This window comes from Xenopus laevis, chromosome 7L (genome assembly GCF_017654675.1).
Source record: "Xenopus laevis strain J_2021 chromosome 7L, Xenopus_laevis_v10.1, whole genome shotgun sequence".
Classification (NCBI taxonomy): domain Eukaryota; kingdom Metazoa; phylum Chordata; class Amphibia; order Anura; family Pipidae; genus Xenopus; species Xenopus laevis.
In genome coordinates this window covers 298,404-317,472 of record NC_054383.1, presented here as the reverse complement: position 1 = coordinate 317,472, position 19,069 = coordinate 298,404, and the positions used below count along the sequence as shown (strand labels likewise).

The 19,069-nt window shown below is 44.0% G+C and overlaps 1 protein-coding gene across 2 annotated transcripts in view; it reads right to left on the bottom strand.

The window, feature by feature from the left end:
- The window catches only part of LOC108695684 (ephrin type-B receptor 5), a 29,928-nt gene that overhangs the window by 3,956 nt on the left and 6,903 nt on the right, over positions 1-19,069 (bottom strand). The window contains exons 4-13 of one of the 2 annotated variants that reach the window (XM_041570076.1): positions 15,907-16,065; positions 11,349-11,681; positions 7,691-7,815; positions 6,826-6,985; positions 6,366-6,483; positions 5,387-5,442; positions 4,718-4,837; positions 4,285-4,532; positions 1,024-1,197; positions 433-582 (exon numbers count right to left, since the gene is read on the bottom strand). In XM_041570076.1, coding sequence (XP_041426010.1) covers positions 433-582; positions 1,024-1,197; positions 4,285-4,532; positions 4,718-4,837; positions 5,387-5,442; positions 6,366-6,483; positions 6,826-6,985; positions 7,691-7,815; positions 11,349-11,681; positions 15,907-16,065 — 1,643 coding nt within the window. The remainder of the gene's footprint in view (positions 1-432; positions 583-1,023; positions 1,198-4,284; positions 4,533-4,717; positions 4,838-5,386; positions 5,443-6,365; positions 6,484-6,825; positions 6,986-7,690; positions 7,816-11,348; positions 11,682-15,906; positions 16,066-19,069) is intronic. The other variant, XM_041570077.1, reaches the window with a different exon arrangement.

The window sequence follows — 19,069 nt, the reverse complement described above, 5'->3', positions numbered from 1 at the left end:
GCATTAGTGGGTATTCCATAGTGCCCAGTAGAAGGGAGTGAATAAGATCATGGGTATGAGCATTAGTGGGTATTCCATAGTGACCAGGAGAAGGAAGAAGAAGAATGTGGAGAGAGGAATGTGCGCTATAGTGGGGATGGATGGGAGTATACAGGGTAAGACCAGGGTTGTGAATGATACAGATAGAGACAGATGTGTGAGGAGGACAGAGGGATGGGAGACTGGAACAGAAGGGAAGCAGATGGGTCACTCGGAGGGGTGTTTAGGGCAGTGGAAGGTCTGACCAATCCAGTGAAGCAAATAATAATAATAATTCAGTGCCTATTAATTAAAGAGTCAATGACAGTAAGAGGCAGAAGAGCAGTGTTAGCAGGGTAACTGGCAGCTGCAGGGCAGGTAATTGGGGCAATACAGTGTCAATATCCCCCTCACCTCCTGATTGCTCATATCCCAATATGGCCGCTCCCCATAGGAAGTCACTTCCCACATGACAATGCCGTAACTCCACACGTCACTCGCACTGGAGAACTTTCGGAGCTGGAGAACTTCTGGTGCTGTCCATCTCATGGATTGTCTTGCTCCCTAAAATACAATGGGGACCAAGCAAGGCTCCATTTATTGTTGGACAGTAGCAGTTTACAGAATACAGCTGGGAATACAAGAGGAGATCCACTCATTTAACAAGGTCCCTAAATAAAAAGATCTCTCCCTGATTTGACCTTATAACTGATGGGTCACATCCAGATACCCTAATTCCAATGTATATGGGGTACTAAATGATATGTAATAAGTCTCAGGCATCAAATATAATGCATCACAGGGAATAAATCATCCAATCAGAGAAATATCCAACCAATATCAGAGAAGAAGCCATCCAATTACTGAGTAGGAACATGACATTACAAGGAAGAATCCAACCAATCAAAGGGAAGAAACCATCCAATCACAGGGAGAAACTAAGGTAAGACGCCAATCACAAGACTTATGGGCGGGATGTTGAGTTGTTGGGTTGAGGGTTGGTACCTGGTCAGGTGGGTGCAGGCTGGCCACTTTGCACACTAACTGGCCATTAACCAGGACATTGTGCGCTGCCAGATTACGATGATTGTAACTCCTGTCGGACAGGTAGCGCATTCCTGAGGCAATTCCTCTCAGCATGGAGACCATCTGCAGGGTTGAGAAGCCCCCCTCACACTGCTGAGAAAACAGAAGCCAGAGACACTCATCCCTCTGTCAGAATATTCCATATACAACATGATGGAGAAAGTCCAAGAGCAACAGAACCAAGTCCACATGTATTAAATATAGACTAGTCAATGGATGTTTAGGCATGTACCAACCCCTGCTAATATGGGTTTGCCTGAATTCCCAAATCTAGGGCTAGGAATTTGGCCGAATACTGAACCAAATGTGAACCCTTCATCTGTGCTGGTGCACTAGCAGAAACACTCGATGCACTTGCAAAGATTTTTATAGTTAAATCGGGTTGGCTTTGGTTTGCACAGGCTCATGGATTCGGCCAAATCCTGATAAAAATCGCTTCAGTTGAGTCAATAACCTAATCCAGGATTCAGTGCATTCCTACTTCTTTTGCTGCAGGACTGGCAATGCCAGGTCTGAACTGCAAAACCAGTGCCAGCGCTACACCACTAGATGAGGCTTGCAATCTTGCAGATGACACAAAACTATCAGCCCAATTAATTCCATCCAGGATGTGGCACTTGCAACAGGATCTTGACTAACTGGCAATCTGGGCAGCTAAGTGGCAAATGAGATTCAATGTTGATAAATGTAAAGTCCTGCACCTGGGATGTAACAATATCCACTTATACCCTTAATGGGACTGCACTAGGCAAATCCATAATGGAGACGGAGCTTGGAGTCCTTGTAGATAATAAACTTGTCTGTAGCAAGCAATGCCAGTCAGCAGCATCAAGGGCAAATAAGGTCTTGACTTGTATTAAATGGGGCAGAGAGTCACGGGAGGAGGGGGTCCCACTGTATAGAGCACTGGTAAGGCCCCATCTAGAATATGCCCTACAGTTTTGGTCTCCATCACTCAAACAGGACATTATTGTATTAGAGAGGGGACAGAGAAGGGCAACTAATCTGGTAAAGGGAAAATCTTAGCTATGAGGAAAGACTGGCCAAATTGGGGATGTTCACTCTGGAGAAGAGGCGCTTAAGGGGTGATATGATGACTATGTATAAATATATAAGGGGATCATATAATAATTTCTCTAATGATTTATTTACCAGTAGGTCTTTCCAGCTGACACAAGGTCACCCATTCCGATTAGAAGAAAAGAGGTTCCGCCTAAATATTGGGAAGGGGTTTGTTACAGTGAGAGCTGTGAAGATGTGGAATTGTCTCCCTGAATCAGGGGTACAGGCTGATACATTAGATAGCTTTAAGAAGGGGTTGGATGGCTTTTTAGCAAGTGAGGGAATACAGGGTTATGGGAAATAGCTCATAGTCCAAGTTGATCTAGGGACTAATCCGATTGCCATTTTGGAGTCAGGAAGGAATTTTTCCCCCTCTAAGGCAAATTGGAGAGGCTTCAGATGGGTTTTTTGCCTTCCTCTGGATCAACTGGCAGATAGGTAGTTAATAAAAAAAAAAAAAAGGTTGAACTCGATGGACATGTGTCTTTTTTCAACCTTACTTACTATGTGACTATGTGACTATGTAATTGGACTGTTCTCCACCAGATGAGGCTTGCAATCTAATTGGACTGTTCTCCACCAGACGAGGCTTGCAATCTAATTGGACTGTTCTCCACTAGAAGAGGCTTGCAATCTAATTGGACTATTGTCCACTAGAAGAGGCTTGCAATCTAATTGGACTGTTCCCCACTAGATGAGGCTTGCAATCTAATTGGACGGTTCTCCACTAGATGCGGCTTGCAATCTAATTGGACGGTTCTCCACTAGATGAGGCTTGCAATCTAATTGGACTGTTCTCCACTAGATGAGGCTTGCAATCTAATTGGACTGTTCACCACTAGATGAGGTTTGCAATCTAATTGGACGGTTCTCCACTAGATGAGGCTTGCAATATAATTGGACTGTTCTCCACTAGATGAGGCTTGCAATCTAATTGGACTGTTCTCCACTAGAAGAGGCTTGCAATCTAATTGGACTGTTCTCCACTAGAAGAGGCTTGCAATCCAATTGGACTGTTCTCCACTAGATGAGGCTTGCAATCTAATTGGAGTGTTCTCCACTAGATGAGGCTTGCAATCTAATTGGACTGTTCACCACTAGATGAGGCTTGCAATCTAATTGGAGTGTTCTCCACTAGATGAGGCTTGCAATCTAATTGGACTGTTCTCCACTAGAAGAGGCTTGCAATCTAATTGGACTGTTCTCCACTAGAAGAGGCTTGCAATCCAATTGGACTGTTCTCCACTAGATGAGGCTTGCAATCTAATTGGAGTGTTCTCCACTAGATGAGGCTTGCAATCTAATTGGACTGTTCACCACTAGATGAGGCTTGCAATCTAATTGGAATGTTCTCCACTAGATGAGGCTTGCAATCTAATTGGACTGTTCTCCACTAGAAGAGGCTTGCAATCCAATTGGACTGTTCTCCACTGGATGAGGCTTGCAATCTAATTGGACTGTTCACCACTAGATGAGGCTTGCAATCTAATTGGACTGTTCACCACTAGATGAGGCTTGCAATCTAATTGGAGTGTTCTCCACTAGATGAGGCTTGCAATCTAATTGGACTGTTCTCCACTAGATGAGGCTTGCAATCTAATTGGACTGTTCACCACTAGATGAGGCTTGCAATCTAATTGGACTGTTCTCCACTAGCTGAGGCTTGCAATCTAATTGGACTGTTCACCACTAGATGAGGCTTGCAATCTAATTGGACTGTTCTCCACTAGATGAGGCTTGCAATCTAATTGGACTGTTCTCCACTAGATGAGGCTTGCAATCTAATTGGACTGTTCTCCACTAGATGAGGCTTGCAATCACTGAGGAAGGGACAGGTGTTCCCAAAAAATTGGGATCACTCCTGTTGCAGCATACTAAGGTATTGCCGTTTTTTCTATATTGGACTAATTGCTGGCGTATAACTAGGCCAGTGCCATTGCCTTTCACCCCTTAAACTGAACTTTTTTGCAATCTAATTGGACTGTTCTCCACTAGATGAGGCTTGCAATCTAATTGGACTGTTCTCCACTAGATGAGGCTTGCAATCTAATTGGACTGTTCTCCACTTGATGAGGCTTGCAATCTAATTGCAATTCACCCACTCTCCACTCCGCTCACCCTCAGAAAGGCATCCAGTGCCCCATTCTCCATGTGTTCTGTGAGGATCATGATTGGACGGCTCCGCGTCACAGCCCCCTCCAGATGCAGCACATTGGGGTGATCAAATTGTCCCATGATGCTCGCCTCACTCAGGAACTCCCTCCGTTCCTTCTCTCCACTCCCAGTGCGCAAAGTGCGAATACACACGACCATCTCTCTTTTACCCGGGAGGCACAGACGCCCCCGACACAGCTCCCCGAAGTCTCCTGCAGGACAAACATAGAAGGGGTGCTGAACCCCATCACTGCCTCTCTGGACTCGTTGTCTTTGCTCCAACTTTGTATCTATACAGAAGCCTAATATGTGTGAGTGAGCCCACAATACAGAGGCAGGATAGAAACCAGTACAAGAGTCAGATGATGGGGGAGGGGCAGTGACCCATAACCCGTACCTGAACCAATCACCTCCTCAATCTTCACAAATGTCACATCAATCTCACGAGCGAATTCATGAACCGCCTCTGTGGGGTCCTCATAGGTGGAAGGGTCAATATAATATTTCACCCCCAAACCTGAAGGCAAATGAGAGTTCATTTCAGCATCTCCTGGGGAGGGGTCTCTGAAGTTACATTTTATGTTCTTCCCTATAATGTGGCTGATGAGCAAATCGGGGAGAGTTCTGCTGTATTTTAGTACTTGGGGTGGGGGATAAGATTGGGGGTCACTGGAATGGGGGAGCTGAAGGAACTACTGTAGGTATAGGGTATGTGGGTAACACTGGAATGGGGGTGACTGGAGAGAAGTGGGGATAAGTGGTGACTCTATGGGGTGTGGGTGACTGGATTGATGGGAATTAGGATGGGGGTCAGTAGGGTAGAAGAAAGGCAGGACTGGAAAGCAGTTCACATACCAGATTTATCTCATTGACTTTTTTGTCCAGTGATAAAGATCACCCCCCAATTCAATTTGTAGGGTTCTGGGGATGGCCTTTAGCATAGAAATAACAATCCCAGATCTGTGCTGGAAGGAAGGTCTGACTGAGTGAGACCCTCTGTCTGCAGATGCCTCAGGGGGGCACTTGGGGTAACAAGAAGAATTAGAGCAACATGCGCCCTACTTACCCCTAGAGGTGATATAATGCTGCAGTCTGTCTGTATAGGGGCTCTCCCGTCTCTTACTGTAACACAAGGGAAAACGGGTCAGTACCATGGGACAGAGAAAAGGGGGGACAGAGGGTTCATACCCCACTAATCCTGATACCCACATAAACATCTCTGAGCTTCACCTTCTTCTGACACACCCTACAGGCTTCCCTGGTCACTCAGGATAAACGTAGGGCTAAAGTCAATGGGAGATTTAGTAGAAGGTGTTTGACAGATCAGATCTACAAGTCACATGGGTCACAATATAATGGGACGGATCTGATGTGCCTGTGGGAACGTTGTGTCTCCATCCAACGGGATAAAATCTCTGGTGTCCCACCCATTTTTTCCCCATTGAAATGCATTGAATGACGGATGTTGATGAACAAACTGCACCATCGACTTTATCTGATCCGATTTTACTGTCCCGTTACACTGAGGAGCCCCCCCCCCCCTTCTCCAGGGATGATCCTGGCCCCTTTGCAGTCTGCGTTGGCTTTCTGCGCCCCCCCCCCCCCCTATTGTGCTTAATTTCAAAATTAAATATAAAAAAATGTGTTTGCTCTTTTGAGAAATAGATTTCAGATCAGAATTCTTCTGGAGCAGCACTATTAACTGATGTGTTTTGAAGTAAATCCCCATGACAGTATTTCAAAGTTCTCAGCAGCTGCAGTTAGTTATGGTGGGGGTTTATTTTGGGCACATTAGTAACATGCACTGGTTTATGGATTAACTGCTGTAACCGCTGCACATTCACTTTTCCTCCCTAATTCTGTATTTTTGGGTAAGTCCCACTGGTGCCCTGTGCCATGTTACAGACCAGGAGAAGCAAATACCAGTAAGTAGGAACTGATTCTCCTTTATCTCCTGCCCCCGCCACTCACTTATCTCACTGTGTTTGGGGCCATTGAAAGAATTTGGGGAATGGAAGGGAAGGAGTCGAATGTGGAAGTGGCACCTTTTAAAGAACAGAATTAAGAAGAGAACAAGAGAGAGGCCAATAAAGGCCAAGACTCCCAGACAGGACCCAACGATTAGAGGAAGTTTGTCCACTTTGTGCTCTGACTGCTCCGAACCTGCACAGAGAAGGAACCAGCATTAGTCACCCCAATACACAGGGACCCTAATACACAGGGACCCTAAAATACAGATTCCCTCTCCCTAATACACAGGGACCCTAATACGCAGTTTCCCTTGGCCTAATACAATAACCTTAATAGAGAGATATGTCAGTACATGGAGTCCAGTTGCTGAATTTATCAGGATGCTCCACTTTGCCTTTATTTACCCAACCCTAATACTGAGGTTTCAGCAGGGGCCCAACAGATTTGATGTATAAATGGTGTCACAATTGTGTTTTGTTCTCCCCACGTCCCACTATCCAGTTACCCCACAATCACTCACACTGGGACACTTACCCCCAAGCAGTGTCTGGAAGTACATATTCCCACTGAAAGCTCCGTAGCCCCCCTCAGTCCGTGCTCTGACCTGGAAGGAATAAATGGCTCCGGGGTTCAGGCCTCCAATGGTCGCTGTGTTGGTTTCAGTGATCAGATAAAGGGACTCGCCCTCGTCACCCTGCAGACAGGTCACATGATCATCAGGACAATAGTCACTTGCTTCAGTCGTTACAGGCAGCGGCCAATGATGTACCTCTATCCTGGGGTAACTGGGCCCATCTATACCCTGAGCTAATGGGGTATCTTACATACATTACACTGCCTCTATCCTGGGGTAACTGGGCCCATCTATATCCTGAGCTAATGGGGTATCTTACATACATTATTGTACCTCTATCCTGGGGTAACTGGGCCCATCTATACCCTGAGCTAATGGGGTATCTTACATACATTACACTGCCTCTATCCTGGGGTAACTGGGCCCATCTATATCCTGAGCTAATGGGGTATCTTACATACATTATTGTACCTCTGTCCTGGGGCAACTGGGCCCATCTATACCCTGAGCTAATGGGGTATCTTACATACATTACACTGCCTCTATCCTGGGGTAACTGGGCCCATCTATATCCTGAGCTAATGGGGTATCTTACATACATTATTGTACCTCTATCCTGGGGTAACTGGGCCCATCTATACCCTGAGCTAAAGGGGTATCTTACATACATTACACTGCCTCTATCCTGGTGTAACTGGGCCCATCTATACCTTGATCTAATATATACATTACACTGCCCACCAGTCTGGCATATGGTTCATGGAACATGTTAGAGTGAAGGTGAGGAATTCTACACGATGGCTGTGGGTCAGAGGGTGTTGGTACCTTTTCCCTGTAACAAAGCTGATAATCCAGGATTTTGCCATTGGGCTGGTCAGGTTCCGGCCATGTGAGGGTGATGCTCTGTTTGGATCGGCTCACCTGGTGAATGATGGGAACTGCCGACGGAACTGGGGGGGGGGGTTGGATAAAAATAGAAAGGAAGAGATTGAAGAGATTATTCTCCAACAGCAAGTCCTAGATGCACAGATGCGCTCGCAACAGGGACATGTGACTCAGGGAAAGGGACGCTTGGCCGGAGCTGTCACTCTGAATTTAGGTCACCTCATCACCACCGAGACCCTTAAAACCCAGAACATAGCAAGTCATTATGCACAGAGACATTCACTGAGAATTCAGAGCCCCGGGGTAGGCACACAGCTTTCCTGCTCTAATTCCCCTCCTGTATTAGTCCCACCACCCCTGCTGGGAATCTGTTCCCTGTCTCTATCCCCCTTTCTGTAAAGTATCACTTCCTTATATTCCCTTTCACTGTCCCTCCTATTCCTTTACTGTATTAGTCCGACCACCCCTGCTGGGAGTCTGTTCCCTGTATCTATCTCCCTTTCTGTAAAGTATCACTTCCTTTTGTTTCCTTTCACTGTCCCTCCTATTCCTTTACTGTATTAGTCCTACCACCCCTGCTGGGAGTCTGATCCCTGTATCTACCCCCCTTTCTGTAAAGTATCACTTCCTTATGTTCCCTTTCACTCTCCCTCCTATTCCTTTACTGTATTAGTCCTACCACCCCTGCTGGGAGTCTGTTCCCTGTATCTATCTCCTTTCTGTAAAGTATCACTTCCTTATGTTCCCTTTCACTCTCCCTCCTATTCCTTTACTGTATTAGTCCTACCACCCCTGCTGGGAGTCTGTTCCCTGTATCTATCTCCTTTCTGTAAAGTATCACTTCCTTATGTTCCCTTTCACTCTCCCTCCTATTCCTTTACTGTATTAGTCCTACCACCCCTGCTGGGAGTCTGTTCCCTGTATCTATCCCCCTTTCTGTAAAGTATCACTTCCTTATATTCCCTTTCACTCTCCCTCCTATTCCTTTACTGTATTAGTCCTACCACCCCTGCTGGGAGTCTGTTCCCTGTATCTACCCCCCTTTCTGTAAAGTATCACTTCCTTATGTTCCCTTTCACTCTCCCTCCTATTCCTTTACTGTATTAGTCCTACCACCCCTGCTGGGAGTCTGTTCCCTGTATCTACCCCCCTTTCTGTAAAGTATCACTTCCTTATGTTCCCTTTCACTCTCCCTCCTATTCCTTTACTGTATTAGTCCTACCACCCCTGCTGGGAGTCTGTTCCCTGTATCTATCTCCTTTCTGTAAAGTATCACTTCCTTATGTTCCCTTTCACTCTCCCTCCTATTCCTTTACTGTATTAGTCCCACCACCCCTTCTGGGAGTCTGTTCCCTGTATCTACCCCCCTTTCTGTAAAGTATCACTTCCTTATGTTCCCTTTCACTCTCCCTCCTATTCCTTTACTGTATTAGTCCTACCACCCCTGCTGGGAGTCTGTTCCCTTTATATATCCTTCTTTCTGTAAAGTATCACTTCCTTATGTTCCCTTTCACTCTCCCTCCTATTCCTTTACTGTATTAGTCCTACCACCCCTGCTGGGAGTCTGTTCCCTGTATCTACCCCCCTTTCTGTAAAGTATCACTTCCTTATGTTCCCTTTCACTCTCCCTCCTATTCCTTTACTGTATTAGTCCTACCACCCCTGCTGGGAGTCTGTTCCCTGTATCTATCTCCTTTCTGTAAAGTATCACTTCCTTATGTTCCCTTTCACTCTCCCTCCTATTCCTTTACTGTATTAGTCCCACCACCCCTTCTGGGAGTCTGTTCCCTGTATCTACCCCCCTTTCTGTAAAGTATCACTTCCTTATGTTCCCTTTCACTCTCCCTCCTATTCCTTTACTGTATTAGTCCTACCACCCCTGCTGGGAGTCTGTTCCCTTTATATATCCTTCTTTCTGTAAAGTATCACTTCCTTATGTTCCCTTTCACTCTCCCTCCTATTCCTTTACTGTATTAGTCCTACCACCCCTGCTGGGAGTCTGTTCCCTGTATCTATCTCCTTTCTGTAAAGTATCACTTCCTTATGTTCCCTTTCACTCTCCCTCCTATTCCTTTACTGTATTAGTCCTACCACCCCTGCTGGGAGTCTGTTCCCTGTATCTATCCCCCTTTCTGTAAAGTATCACTTCCTTATATTCCCTTTCACTCTCCCTCCTATTCCTTTACTGTATTAGTCCTACCACCCCTGCTGGGAGTCTGTTCCCTGTATCTACCCCCCTTTCTGTAAAGTATCACTTCCTTATGTTCCCTTTCACTCTCCCTCCTATTCCTTTACTGTATTAGTCCTACCACCCCTGCTGGGAGTCTGTTCCCTGTATCTACCCCCTTTCTGTAAAGTATCACTTCCTTATGTTCCCTTTCACTCTCCCTCCTATTCCTTTACTGTATTAGTCCTACCACCCCTGCTGGGAGTCTGTTCCCCTGTATCTATCTCCTTTCTGTAAAGTATCACTTCCTTATGTTCCCTTTCACTCTCCCTCCTATTCCTTTACTGTATTAGTCCCACCACCCCTTCTGGGAGTCTGTTCCCTGTATCTACCCCCCTTTCTGTAAAGTATCACTTCCTTATGTTCCCTTTCACTCTCCCTCCTATTCCTTTACTGTATTAGTCCTACCACCCCTGCTGGGAGTCTGTTCCCTTTATATATCCTTCTTTCTGTAAAGTATCACTTCCTTATGTTCCCTTTCACTCTCCCTCCTATTCCTTTACTGTATTAGTCCCACCCCTGCTGGGAGTCTGATCCCTGTATCTATCCCCCTTTCTGTAAAATATCACTCCCTTATGTTCCCTTTCACTCTCCCCCCTATTCCTTTACTGTATTAGTCCTACCACCTCTGCTGGGAGTCTGTTCCCTGTATCTATCCCCCTTTCTGTAAAGTATCACTTCCTTATGTTCCCTTTCACTCTCCCTCCTATTCCTTTACTGTAATAGTCCTACCACCCCTGCTGGGAGTCTGATCCCTGTATCTACCCCCCTTTCTGTAAAGTATCACTTCCTTATGTTCCCTTTCACTCTCCCTCCTATTCCTTTACTGTATTAGTCCTACCACCCCTATCACTTCCTTATGTTCCCTTTCAGTGTCTCCCCTACTTTTTCTTCACTACAGTGATCCCCAACCAGTAGCTCGTGAGTAACATGTTGCTCCCCAGACCCTTGGATTTTGCTCCCAGTGGCCTCAAAGCAGGAGTTTATATTTGAATTCCAGACTTGGAGACAAGTGTTGGTGCATAAAAAGCAGATTTACTGCCAAACAAACAGAACTGTAGCTGCCAGTCCACATAGGGGCTAACAAATTTGGCGGCTAATCTTGTACTTCTGCCCATTACCCACATGTTTTCCATATACTTTGTGGGCACTTAGTGAATAGCAGTGCATGGAAAAACCAGTGCCCCCATGTAACTACTTGCTCTTTAATTAGGGTTAATTGCACTTGAATTGCCTCACGTGGGGCAAACAACAAAGACAATAATATTTGGATTGACATAGGAAATAATGAAATCTGCCTGTACCCCTCTATAAATGGCTGTATGGTTCAGGGGTCTGTGTTGCCCCCCCACACACACAGCACCCACTCACCTGATTGGCTGATACTGAGGTTCAGAGACGAGTGCTTGGGTTGCTCAGGGCTCAGCTCTGACACTTGGTTGACCGCCTGGACCTCGAGGGTATAAGCCACCCCAGACAGGAGCCCAGACAGGTGCACCTTGGTGTGAATGAGCCCCACTTGGCTGGGTCTGAAAGTGACTCCATCTCCACATCTCAGGCAGTGCCCCCCCAAACACTCCTTACAGGCCACTGAGTACATCACCTCTGTGCGCCCTCCCAGCTCCTTGGGGACCCTCCAGCTGACAGAAACTGCTCCAGGGCCAATCACCTCGTAGTTCAAATCCCATGGCGCAGAGGGAGGTCCTGAAAGGGAGGAGGGATAATAAACTGAACACATATACAGCGCAACTACATATTACATGTATGTTCCCTTTCACGTGTTTTGCAGTCGGTTTTGGTCCAAAGCTTTCCTTTTGCCCATTCTACCCACCACTTCTGCTTGTATTTATAGGCTCGTTATATATAGAAGCTCAATGTATTTCTACGCACACTATATTTATATGCTCACTGTATTTATAGTCTCATTGTATTTATAGTTTCATTGTATTTATAGTCTCACTGTATTTATATTCTGACTGTATTTATAGTCTCACTGTATTTTAGGGACACTGTATTTATAGGGACACTGTATTTATATTCTGACTGTATTTATAAGGATACTGTATTTAAAGAGACAATGTATTTATATTCTGACTGTATTTATAGTCTCACTGTATTTATAGGGACACTGTATTTATAGGGACACCGTATTTATAGGGACACTGTATTTGTATTTTGACTGTATTTATAGGCTCACTGTGTTTATATGCTCACCATATTTATAGTCTCACTGTATTTATATTCTGACTGTATTTATAGTCTCACTGTATTTTAGGGACACCGTATTTATAGGGACACTATTTATATTCTGACTGTATTTATAGTCTCACTGTATTTTAGGGACACCGTATTTATAGGGACACTGTATTTATATTCTGACTGTATTTATAAGGATACTGTATTTAAAGAGACACTGTATTTATATTCTGACTGTATTTATAGTCTCACTGTATTTTAGGGACACCGTATTTATAGGGACACTATTTATATTCTGACTGTATTTATAGTCTCACTGTATTTTAGGGACACCGTATTTATAGGGACACTGTATTTATATTCTGACTGTATTTATAAGGATACTGTATTTAAAGAGACACTGTATTTATATTCTGACTGTATTTATAGTCTCACTGTATTTATAGGGACACCGTATTTATAGGGACACTGTATTTATATTCTGACTGTATTTATAGGCTCACTGTATTTATAGGGACACCGTATTTATAGGGACACTGTATTTGTATTTTGACTGTATTTATAGGCTCACTATATTTATATGCTCACCATATTTATTTATGGGCTCATTGTATTTATAGGGACACTGTATTTATAGGCTCACTGTATTTATAGGGACACTATTTATAGGGACACTGTATTTATAGGGACACTATTTATAGGGACACTGTATTTATAGGGACACTGTATTTATAGGGACACTATTTAACGGGACACTGTATTTATAGGGACACTATTTATAGGGACACTGTATTTATAGGGACACTGTATTTATGGGCTCATTGTATTTATAGGGACACTATATTTATAGGCTCACTGTATTTATAGGGACATTGTATTTAGAGGGACACTGTATTTATGGGCTCACTGTATTTATAGACACAATGTATTTCTAGACTCACTGTATTTATCGGGACACTATATTTATAGGCTCACTGTATTTATAGACACAATGTATTTCTAGACTCACTGTATTTATTACGAGTGCTGATCCATTAGAGCTATGCATCCCACATTGATGTTAAAGGGTGAGAACTAATTGGATTCATTGCAAATATATTCTCCCGCAATTGCTCTAAAAACCAGAAGAAGTTACAGTCATTAAGAAATGCTTTTGCTTTTTCTCTTCTTTTTTATATCCCATTATTGGGCAGAATGCATTTGCAACACAAATTCTTTGTTCTGAATTTACAGTGAGCATAAGGCTTCACTTTCCCTTTAATCCAGTAAAACTGAGATCTAATCACAGGGAAAAACACCTACCCCGCCCCCGTTCCCTAAGGATCTGAGTGTGTCTCCGTGTGCCCTTCCCATTATACAAATATATTCCTGGTTCCTCTGGCAATGGACATGTGGGTGGGGAAGTGGCAGTTATTCACCCTTCACTGGCATTGCCAACGCATAAATCAAAGTGCAGAGAATGAAGGTGAAACATAATCTGGAAATGATCCAACAGAACCAGAGTCAGGTTCTTTCCTCCAGCCCTGAGCCTCCTTTATATTCCAGGTATAGTCTATATTGTACCATTTCTGCCAACACTGGTGCCCACACCCATGTGCCCCTCTGGCTGCTCAAACACTACAACATAAGCCCCTTTATGGGGGGTGGGGGGAGTGCACTGCTCCTGGAGGGGTGTCTGGCCAAGAATCAAGGTAGAAATTAGAGAAGCCCCACCAGGTGTTTTCAGAACCATGAACACCTAATACATCTGAGCTGACATTCGATTTTGTTTGTATATCTGTGTTCTTTGTTCAGTTCAACTTATCTCATTCGTTGTGGCCCTTTAAGACTCTATTCTAGAAGGGAAGGAATGGCTACAGCTCTGTGTGATTGTGTGAGAAAAACCTGGGGTGGAAAATGCCTTTGTGGCTACTCACAGAGTTAGGTCAAGAGACTGGGAGACCCCCCAATAAATGGTCTGAATGCCAACCGTCCTTTCATTAGTTGGGTCTATTTGTTTATAGGCTGCAAAACATTTTCTCACTGAGCAACGACATGATTGAAGTGTGTTCTGTAATTCATCTTTCATGAAAAATATCACAATATCAAGATGTACACTTATTATCCAACAAAGAGCAGGGCCGGATTTACATAGCGGGCGCCCCTAGGCCCACTGCCGTTTGTCCCCCCTGTCCCCTACCCTTTATTCATGCAAATTTTCATGTAGATTGTACCTCCTGCTCATCCCCAGTGTTTTTGAACCAATGTGGGTGTGGTTGGGCAGCATGCCGCCCCCCTAAAATCCTGCCACCCTAGGCCCGGGCCTAGATGGCTTTCCCACAAATCCGGGCCTGACAAAGAGACCACGATGTATTATAAGGCATGTTACTTTATCCCCTACTGTAAATGATAAGGATATTAGAAGTCACTGAGGGGTTGTTCTGTGACCATATAAAGACACAAGGCTGCAGGCTGAGTTATACAGGGAACTCTGAGTATCACTCATGTATTATAAGGGATAATGTACCCCCTACTGTAAATGATAAGGATATTAGAAGTCACTGAGGGGTTGTTCTGTGACCATATAAAGGCACAAGGCTGCAGGCTGAGTTATACAGGGAACTCTGAGTATCACTCATGTATTATAAGGGATAATGTACCCCCTACTGTAAATGATAAGGATATTAGAAGTCACTGAGGGGTTGTTCTGTGACCATATAAAGACACAAGGCTGCAGGCTGAGTTATACAGGGAACTCTGAGTATCACTCATGTATTATAAGGGATAATGTACCCCCTACTGTAAATGATAAGGATATTAGAAGTCACTGAGGGGTTGTTCTGTGACCATATAAAGGCACAAGGCTGCAGGCTGAGTTATACAGGGAACTCTGAGTATCACTCATGTATTATAAGGGATAATGTACCCCCTACTGTAAATGATAAGGATATTAGAAGTCACTGAGGGGTTGTTCTGTGACCATATAAAGGCACAAGGCTGCAGGCTGAGTTATACAGGGAACTCTGAGTATCACTCATGTATTATAAGGGATAATGTACCCCCTACTGTAAATGATAAGGATATTAGAAGTCACTGAGGGGTTGTTCTGTGACCATATAAAGGCACAAGGCTGCAGGCTGAGTTATACAGGGAACTCTGAGTATCACTCATGTATTATAATTGATAATGTACCCCCTACTGTAAATGAGAAGGATATTAGAAGTCACTGAAGTGTTCTATCTCCTAACTAACAGTTGTTATTACTTGCTGTACATTCATTTGAGACATAATTCATTCTGATACTAAGCAGAGTCCATGGTATTTTTATTAGGGTCAGGGAGTTCAGGGTCCCTTTCCCCCAGACCTCAGTTGACTAATGTCCCAGTAACACCTCTCAGTATTTTAGAAATAGATAGTGGGACAAAAAGATTTGGAGTGCATAGGGCTGCGAATTTTTCATGTCCATTTTACAAAATTTGGCAGGTTTGAAAACATTTCTGTGTTTTTTTATGTGTTATAACAGTTTTGCTAATGAAGAGGCAGACAGTGCCTAAACTATGGGTCTATCCATGATTGCTGAGGGACAAGCAATATCTAGACTATACGTGCATTCTTTACTATTGTGGGATGGCCAATACCCAGAATACAGGTGTATCCCTTATAGCCAATACCCAGAATACAGGTGTATCCCTTATAGGCAATAGCCAGAATGACTGAAGCCGTTACATAGCAGCATTGTGTGCTGAAGACTCACCAGTACAGGGGGATTGTGGGTTCTCGTCTGGGATGCGGTAAAACCCCTTGTTACATATACAGCTCAGTGCCCCCGAGGTTATGGTGTTGCTGTTTGTTGGGCAGGGAAGGCAGCGGCTAATTGGTGATTCGGGGGGCTTGTAGGTGCCAGGGGGACAGGCTGTAGGAGGGAAAGGGAAATGGTTACACACATGACATGGCTCAATATCAGTATAACTTGCATAAGAAATCAGCTATTTCAAGGCAAACTATGCCATACGATTTGTTACGCAGATGGAATTTGTGCTGAAAATAGTTGATAAGCCCCCAACTAAGTGGCCCCACATTGTGCTGAATGGGGGCAGAACTGGATTCCTGGGGACACACAGATCTTTGTGAAACAGAATGGGAGGGGCAGCGGCAATTCCATAGGGCTGAAAGGCAGGGGGCAAAGTGCAATAAAAAAAAAGATTGCCCCATTTTCCTGCCTCTCACATGGTTAATGTCCCACTAAGAATCAGGTACTGGGCAGGTGCAGCAATAGGTAAGGGGGGGGGGGTTTCAGAGGGATTTGGGGATCCCAAGGGGGAAGGAGCAGCGAAGGAGAAAGGGGGGAGACTGCAATGGGTCATGTGATCAGATATTTGAGGTTAGTGAGGGCAACATAAATATATTTGGATATAATCAGTAGTGTGAAGCCCCCCCCTTGAAAGAACATTTCATACACAGTAATGTGAGAGCCCCTCGACATTCATTATATGTTGGGGGTGAGGGCCCAGTTCCAGATCCTCCAATAGATACACATTTCATTGTGTGCCCCCCCCCCCTGTCCAAGAACATTTTCAGCTCTGAGTGGCAGAATGGGGGGGGCAATTCCATCAGGTTTCCAGCTGAGTGACACTTGGTGATTTTCCTCTTGTGAGTAACGAGGATTTGAGCCCCTGCCCTCAGCTTGGCCCATATGAGCCACTCACTGACGTATACACTGGCCTCCTCCATTATTCAGCAGCCTCCGATTTCTTCACTGAGAATCAATTTGAGCAGAAAAATCAGTAAAGTGTTGTGTGTCCTGCCGCTGAGCCTTAACCCTCCCTCTGCCAATCCACGTTCCACTTGTAGAAATCTATTTATATACATATATATATATGGACAGTGTATATACAAATATATAAATATGGACAGTGTATAGACAAATATAAATATATGGACAGTGTATATACATATATATATATATATGGACAGTGTATAGACAAATATAAATATATGGACAGTGTATATACATATATATATATATGGACAGTGTATAGACAAATATAAATATATGGACAGTGTATATACATATATATATATATGGACAGTGTATATACAAATATATAAATATGGACAGTGTATAGACAAATATAAATATATGGACAGTGTATATACATATATATATATATGGACAGTGTATAGACAAATATAAATATATGGACAGTGTATATACATATATATATATATGGACAGTGTATAGACAAATATATATATATATGTACAGTGGCATAAGTTTTGGCTCCCAGGCCTCCATGCAAAAAAACAAAAACATTTTGGGTGCCACTGGCCTGGATGAAATCACAGGTACCCCACAATGTGCAAAACCACAACAAATCACATACACCCCCTGTGGCCCCCCTAAAGAGAGGAAGCAGAGAGGAAGCAGAGAGGAAACAGACTGGGCCCCTACTACCCATATTCCTCTATATGTGGGCCACTGTGGGATATGGGAAAGTGTGCGGAGCATTTGCTGAAGCAGATACAGACCAGGTGCTACAGGTTATAAATATCCATATAAGAAGATAAATATAAAGACAGATATAATCACAAATGTCCTGTTTGCATGATTTGGAATTAAATATAATCACAACTAATCCATCTGGGGCAGTTTTTAGTGGTGAGGCCACAGGTTACATACGGCGTTCTATTATTTCTATTTTAATATCCAGCTGTTGTACAACTATAGCTCTCAGCACCCCCTGGCACAGATTTCTAGGGGAAGGAATTGTCCACCATATGACAGCAAATCGTGACAGATAAAATGCCACTGTCTCCTGACAGTAGTGAATGAAAAGTGCCATATTTGACTCACGCTAAAAAGATGCTCCTGTTGACTTCAAGCGACAATTTTCCTTTTTTTAACAGAAAATTCAGCTTTTCTAGTGCAAAAGGGCTCAATTGTGTAAGCGCTGGTGGGCAGCAATGCAGGAGCTCCTCACACCAGCCTGGGGAAATAATTAGGAATTAAACTCACTCGGGTCACTAACACAGAAGAAGGATTTTGGTTTATGTTAATGACAGATACATTTCCCTTTTACTGTAAAACCCTTTCACTGATCCCCCACCAGTGTCGGACTGGGATGCCAGGGGCCCACCACAAAACCTTAAACAGTGAACCCACTTTCCTAACTATTATTCCTCCTCTCCTCAGACAAGCTCTTTATTCTCCTAGCAGTGGCGTAACTAGATATTACTGGGCCCTGCAGCAAATTAATTTTAGGGCCCCCAACATATACAAAGGTTGTCCTATTTTACCAGTATACACTGATATTGCTCATTATTTGGGCCTCATAGGGCCCCCTATACCTCCTGGGCCCCCCTGCAACTGCAGGGTCTGCTTCCTCTGTAGTTACGCCCCTGTCTCCTGGTCTTTTGTCTCTACTTACTATACTTTATTCTTCCACTATTAAGCCTCTTTTTTTACCATCAAGAAATAGAGAATAAAATAGGCCAAATGGTTAGACCCACTGACACCTGGGCCCACTGGGAGTTTTCCTGGTATCCCGATGGGCCAGTCCAACACTGTCCTCAGATGCTGATCCCTCGCATTTCTAAGTGCAAAAAACGATCATGCATGTGCCCCCCCTCCCCAAAATGCTGATTTCCATTGATGCAAAAATTATTCCATTCATGGAACATGATAATTTTTTAAGGATAAAAGGCAAGATAATCAAGCCCACAATTTGGCCAGTTTAATGTGTAATTTAAGTACAACATTAGACCCATATATTGTTCAGAGTACAAACAGATCTCTTGTAGCTGCCAGTCCACATAGGGGCTACCAACAGCCAATCACAGTCCTTATTTGGCACCCCCAGGAACTTTTTTCATGCTTTTGTTGCTCCCCAACTTTTTTTATATGTGAATGTGGCTCA